General features: G+C 35.5%; 1 protein-coding gene across 2 annotated transcripts in view; it reads left to right on the top strand.

The window, feature by feature from the left end:
- The window catches only part of SEPTIN7 (septin 7), a gene marked incomplete at its 5' end in the record, with an annotated part of 75,374 nt that extends 69,536 nt beyond the window's left edge, over positions 1–5,838 (top strand). For both annotated transcript variants that reach the window (XM_084783777.1, XM_084783776.1), the window contains 3 exons: positions 775–910; positions 3,287–3,426; positions 4,779–5,838. In XM_084783777.1, coding sequence (XP_084639903.1) covers positions 775–910; positions 3,287–3,426; positions 4,779–4,818 — 316 coding nt within the window. In that variant the 3' untranslated portion in view covers positions 4,819–5,838. The remainder of the gene's footprint in view (positions 1–774; positions 911–3,286; positions 3,427–4,778) is intronic.
- Between the last annotated feature and the right edge of the window lie 978 nt (positions 5,839–6,816).

Below are 6,816 nucleotides of genomic sequence, written 5' to 3' on the forward strand. Positions count from 1 at the left end.
CAAATATAGCATTGTCTTAGTTTTGGGTTTCTATTGCTGCGATGAAACACCATGACCAAAAGCAACTTGGGGAGGAAAGGGATAATTTTCCTTATACTTCCATATTACAGTTCATCATTGGAGGACATCAGGGCAGGCACTCACATACGACAGGAACCTTGAGGCAAGAGTTGATACAGAGGCCAGGGAGGAGTGCTGTTTACTGGCTTGCTCCTTATGGTTTGCTCAACTTGCTGTCTTATAGAACCCGGAACCACCACTCCAGGGCAGCACTGCCCACAGTGGGCTGGGCTTCCCCATCAATCACCAGAATAACCCACAGGCTTGCCTACAGCCTGATCATATGGAGGCATTTTCTCAGTAAAGGTTCCTTCCTCTCAGCTGGCTATAGTTTGCGTCAAGTCACATTAAAAACCAGCCAGAAGCATCATCTTTAGAACTGAGGTACACAAGATTTAGAGAAGCTTTATTGTTAGCCTTTGCTTCATAGTATTCATTTGTAGAGATTGAGATTTAGATAAAATACTAATGGAGAGGATGTTAAATTCTGTGGCTATGAGCATATTTATACATTTTACAGTTTCTAAAGGATTCTTTTCCTATATGTATTATATAAGACTTGGAATTTGTGTCTAAAATGGTGTAAATATTTTTATGTATCTAAATGATAAATGGCATCTATATCATCTCATTATTTTCATTAGCTCCTTCAGAGTTCAGTATAGGAGTTTTGGTTTACAGTCCTTAATGGTTATTCTTAAATGTTGGTGTCAGGAGCCCTTTGGCACAGATGGAAGAAGAAAGAAGGGAGCATGTAGCCAAGATGAAGAAGATGGAGATGGAGATGGAGCAGGTGTTTGAGATGAAGGTCAAAGAAAAAGTTCAAAAACTAAAGGACTCTGAAGCAGAGGTAATCAGCTTAATTAACAGCCAGTCAGTGTTCCTTTTAAATAATATGTTCATTAAAATTTAAATTATCTTTATGCATCTTGAGAAATAATTTAGTATAGTAATATAAAATAGAGGAATAAAAGTAACCATTTTTCTTGGAAAAGTATATTTCAGCATGTAAGGGCTTCTAAGCAGTTTACTAAATGAATAGACAGAAGTACAAAATAGTCAAAACACCTTTCATAAACTACTAGTTATAGTGAACAACAAAAACTATAAGCCATTTCCTAAGCAAACTAACATTTATGCCACCTGCCAATAACAGTGTCCTTTTGAGGGACTTGAAGAAATTGGGCCAAGTTCCCTTTCCACGAATGTCTGCTTGTCTATTAAATGTCTCCATTCCTCTCACTCCAGTATGCTTACAAACATCCCTGAGATAAAGTTCCTAAAACTTTATACTTGCATATGTAAATATATTTTAATATATATAAATGAATTATGTAAATATAATTTATTCTTGAATCCATTCTGCTGGAAATACTTGGTATGTAGCTGCTAATTCTTAGCAGCATAGCATGTCATAAGCCATACAAAATTTCTGACGTGTTACATAATTTAGTACGTTACAGCCCTAGAAGATAGGTATTGCTGCCTGTCTGAACTTACACAGATGACAGGAAGGGTACAATACATTAGTAAGTACTGTAGATGCATAAGCCAGCATAAAGACAGTATGTGTGTGTGGTTTGGTTATTGTTGTTGTCCTAGATAACTCGGGTATATTTTACACATAGTTTATATCCTTTTATATGATTTCGTTACTATTTGTCTGGGGTAAAAACATGTCATGGCAATAGGTATGGAAGTTAGAAGACAATTTGTGGGAGCTGGTTCTCTCTTCCTACCATGTGGGTCCTGGGGATTACAACTCAGTTGATCAGGCTTGGTAGACAGCCACTGTTGCTATTAGGCCTGTTGCTTTTTTAATACTTGAAATTTTTCAACTTCCTTATTCATCTGACCTAAAGAGTTCTTGGAAATGACTGATTGTGACATATGCATTTACTTAGGAAATTATTTATTTGTAAATTATAAGTATTACTTACTTGTAAAGAATAAACACCTGTGAGCCTACTTTGAATTCACTTCATCTCTGCATGCCTTCTTTACATGCCATCTTTCTTTTCCAGAGGAAATTACTGGTCTGAATTGTGTGTATGTGATTGCTTTGTATTTTTGTTCATACCAACTCTTTGGTACAAAATTGGCATTCTTTTGCGTTCCATTTTTCTTAGTAAATTCTGTCATGAAGAAGGTTTTCATCTCAGATTTGACTAACCTTGGAATTCATGCGATTTCCTTTTGTAGAAATGAGATGACATCTTTGCAATAGGAATAAATAAATTTTGGGGTTTTTGTTTTTTGTTTTTTTTTTTGTTGTTGTTTTTTGTGGGTGTACAAAATAGAATAAATTGTGTGTAAAATCATATTAGAATTCAAGCTCCAGGTATTAATTTACCAATAAATCTTTAATGCATATAATTCTTGAGCAACTGAATTAATCTCAACCGAGCCATTGAGCAATTAGTATAGTGTGACTTAATCTGGTGGGGTGTTTTTTGTGTTTTTGTTTTTAATTGTTGATTGTCTTCTTCAGAAACAGATTAACTAGTGCTGCAGTGAAGTTATTTTTCTGAGGATCCATTAGATGTAAGCTTTTTGATTCTGTAGTAAACTACCTGTCAGCAAGCAATTTTTTTTTATAGCATTAGTTCTTAGCCTTGGAAGGACCACCAGCATTAGAATTACTAGCACCTACCTGTTGGACGTCCATATCTCTCTACATGTCACACCGGAAGGTTGTAATTCACTGGATCTAGATTAAAGACTGTGTTTTTAGCAAGCTCCCCCTGTAAAATGTGTGTGAAGAACAATGCTGGAGACCCACTCCTTTACAGAAGTAGGGGACATTATTCATTCCCAGGATTCATTTGGACAGAGGTCCTTCACTACTTTCTAGCCACTGGCTTAGACTTTTGAACCTGGAATTAGGAGATTGGGGATTAAGTCCTTTATATTGTCACAGTCTGGTCTGTAGTCCACAGCTGTTGTAAAGTAGAAGGAATAATGCTTTTTCTGTTCAGCCTTCATCATACTTGGGAGCAGTGTTCTATTATAAAATATACACAAATATAGGTTGGCTTGCATTGATAAAAATGGTTATTTTATGTTTTCTAAGGTAATTCTTGGAAGTCACTGACTTTTAGGGCTGCAGGTTCTGCAGTGGAAGGAATCTCAAGCAGTGCTTTCCAATGGCACTCTGGCATTATGACACAGGCACACATTCTTGGGACTAAGCAGTTATTTCATTTCATCTATGATTCTGATTTAGCTCCAGCGGCGCCATGAGCAAATGAAAAAGAATTTAGAAGCACAGCACAAAGAATTAGAGGAAAAACGTCGTCAGTTTGAAGAAGAGAAGGCAAACTGGGAAGCTCAACAACGCATTTTAGAGCAACAGAACTCGTCAAGGTAACTAATATTAGGATACCCAAGAAATAGATGTATTGATATTTTAAAGAACTTATCTATTTGCCTTTTAAAAAATTAAAGATCCATAGTCTACTATATATCTCTATCTTAGTTTTCTATTAATGTAATAAAATACCATGACCAACTAAGAAAAGTTTATTTAAGGCTTACAGTTTTGAGGGGTTTAGTGTCCATGACCACCGTGGCAGGAGCATGGTGGGAGCAGAGGCTTGGCAGTAGAGCAGCAGCTGAGAGCTTACATCATGATCTACAAGCAAGAACCCGAGACGGCTGACTGGGAATGACGTGCTCCCAGTGGCCTCTTTTTAACAAGGCCACATCACCTAATCTTTTCCAGATACTTACACCAACTGGTGCCACTTATTCAAATAAGAATGTGAGCCTACAGGGGGTGGGGGAGATTTTCATTAAGACTATCACAGTCACCAAGCACAGCTGTTTTTATGGTTAAGTGTTTTTATATGAATAGGTTCGTTTTGTGTACTGTAATGGTGTTTTCTTCAGTCCAGATGTTTCCTTGTTTAATTTTTAAAATTATGATTTAGCAACATCGTAACAATCTCTATGGTTAACTTGTCAGAATTGATTTCTCACCTCCTCACCACAGTGCTGGATATAATGATGGTTTGGAGGTGCTGGGATTGAGCCTGAGACCTTGCACATATTTGGCAGGAGCTGCACTGCCAGCCCTTAGGAGGTGCTTTAGTTATATCCTTAGGATAAGTCCCCTAAGGTAAATAAGAAATATCTAATATGTAATACAGCTAATCATTTCCTCCTCTTAATTTACATGAAACTCAATAGTGTTTGTACATTGATTTTCTTCTTTTGATAATTATTGTCATTTAAAATGGAAACATGATAATCCTTTGAGGAGTCTCTAGTATGTTCTACCAGCAGGGCACTTTATCGATTCTGCAACACCTCCTTCCTATGAGGCTTCTGCCCAAAGAAGAAGAAACTTCATTAGTAAAGCAAATATATCTAACAGTGCAGCTGGCAGGAGAAAGGGCACCAGAGAGATCTTACAATTTTTTTCCACAATTTAATTTTAGAGAAAAAACTTCTTATAAGTTAAAGTGAGTAAAATGGATCTTCACTGTATCCTTTACAGTTTGTTTTGGAATTTTGTCAGACACTTGATTGCCTAAGAATATATTTTCATAGATAAATATTGGTTCAATGTTTAATTTAGATTTTTTTTTCTTTCTAGTGAAAATGCATTGTTTGAAACTATAGTATAGGTGTATTTGGGTCAGCTGTTGCTGCCATTTGTTGTTTTTGGCATTTACACTGTCACTCATCTTCATTATTTTCTTTTAATTATGTAGAACCTTGGAAAAGAACAAGAAGAAAGGCAAGATCTTTTAAACTTTACTGACCACCAGTTATGTATTAGTTGCCAATATGCCAGCTTGGACATCAGTGTTTGTTGGATCCGTTGACCAATTTGCACCAATTTTATCCATAATGATGGATTTAACAGCATGACAAAAATTATTTTTTTGTTGTTCTCGAAGGAGATTAAGATGCCTTGAATTGTCTAGGATATTGCGTACTTAGAAATTAACAGCTCTGAGTACCGTTCTACATTTTTTCTTCCTTTTTTTTTTAAATTAAAAAGATGTCTTCAGTTTAATGCAAGAAAACATTTTACTGTTGTACAATCATGTTCTGGTGGTTTGATTGTTTACAGAATATTCTAAAATAAAAGGACTCTGGAAGGTTTTCATTGAGGATAAATTGCCATAATATGATGCAAACTATGCTTCTCTATGATAATTATAATACAGAGGTTCCATTCGATGCAGCCTATACAATAATGTATTTAGTCTAACACAGTGGACCCTATTTTTTGACACTTCCATTGTTTAAAAGTACACATGGAAAAACCTATATGCTTACAGTGCACCTAGAGCTTTTTATAACAGCCTTTTTTTGTTGTTTGTTTTGGATTCTTTAAATATAAATATATATATATATTATTCTCATTTAGTGCCCCTTTAGCCAGTATCTCATTACTGCTTCATTTTTGTAATAACATTTAATTTAGATATTTTCCACATACTGGCCCTGCTAAAATAGAATATAGCACCTTTCATATGGTAGGAAGCAACAAGGAAACTCCTTTAACTCCCTTTTTACACTCTATGGTAAGTAGCAGGAGGAGAAATACATTTGTAGATCATTTCTAGGCAAATTGTGAAGCTAACAACCAACCTGTTTCTACCTATACTCAGTCTTTTGTTTTACTAGAAATGGGAATCATGGCCCCTTGAAGAGAAAAAAGTCACCATCTGCATTTAGCTGTACCCATATATTGCATACCTGTATTTTTTGTTTGTATTGTAAAAAAAATTCACATAATAAACAATGTTGTGATGTAACTAACAGAGTGCAGTGTCTTGCATATTCTGTGGGAGATTGACACGTTGGGAAGAACTTTGAATTCCTTCTGAGGGTCTGTTGCACGGCCATCTTGGTAAGCATGTGCATGTGCAGTTCTCAGAGCGCCTGCACCCTCAGCTATTACTAGTGCTCACTAATGAGTTACTACTAAGAACATTTTTCCAGTCACATTTGGATTATATGTACCCTGGAAACTTCCTGAAACTGTTGGCTCTCTTTTTTAAAAAAAATTTATGTGTAATTTATATATTCACTTTACATCCCAATCGATGCTGCTGCTGCTGCTGCTTCTTCTTCTTCTTCTTCTTCTTCTTCTTCTTCTTCTTCTTCTTCTTCTTCTTCTTCTTCTTCTTCTTCTTCTTCTTCTTCTTCTTCTTCTTCTCCTTCTCCTTCTCCTTCTCCTTCTCCTTCTCCTTCTCCTTCTCCTTCTTCTTCTTCTTCTTCTTCTTATTCAAGAATGGTGTAGTTTTTTACTGAAGTCAAAATACTTGACTGCTTAGCTTTTTAAATTAATGACTAATGCAGAAGTAAATGCTCATTCTAATTAGCTAGCAGTTCTTGTTTCATTTAGAATTTGAAAGACTTAAGTCAGAATGCTTGAAAGATGCTTACTGCTTTTCAGAAATACTTCGTTCTGGATTTTAATACATTAATTAGAAATACTATTCATATTGTAGAATCATTATCTAAAGATTCACTCCAAGGTGGCTATTTTAAAAGTAGAACTTATAAGGCATTCAAACATCATTTAGGAAAACCCATTAAACATTTACCCTTAAGAGCTGGCCATTGTTGCTTTGAAATAACCTTATGTATTTTGTTTAATATTAAAATACTATCCACTTTTGGAAAACAAAAGATGCTATTGTATGGGTTTTTGGGAAATAAAAGTATAGTGTTGTCTGGTCATGCTTGTGCATACCCATACCCAGCTTTGATGCAGGATGACTGAAGCAAGTG

This window comes from Acomys minous (genome assembly GCF_964271855.1).
Source record: "Acomys minous genome assembly, chromosome: 5".
Classification (NCBI taxonomy): Eukaryota; Metazoa; Chordata; class Mammalia; order Rodentia; family Muridae; genus Acomys; species Acomys minous.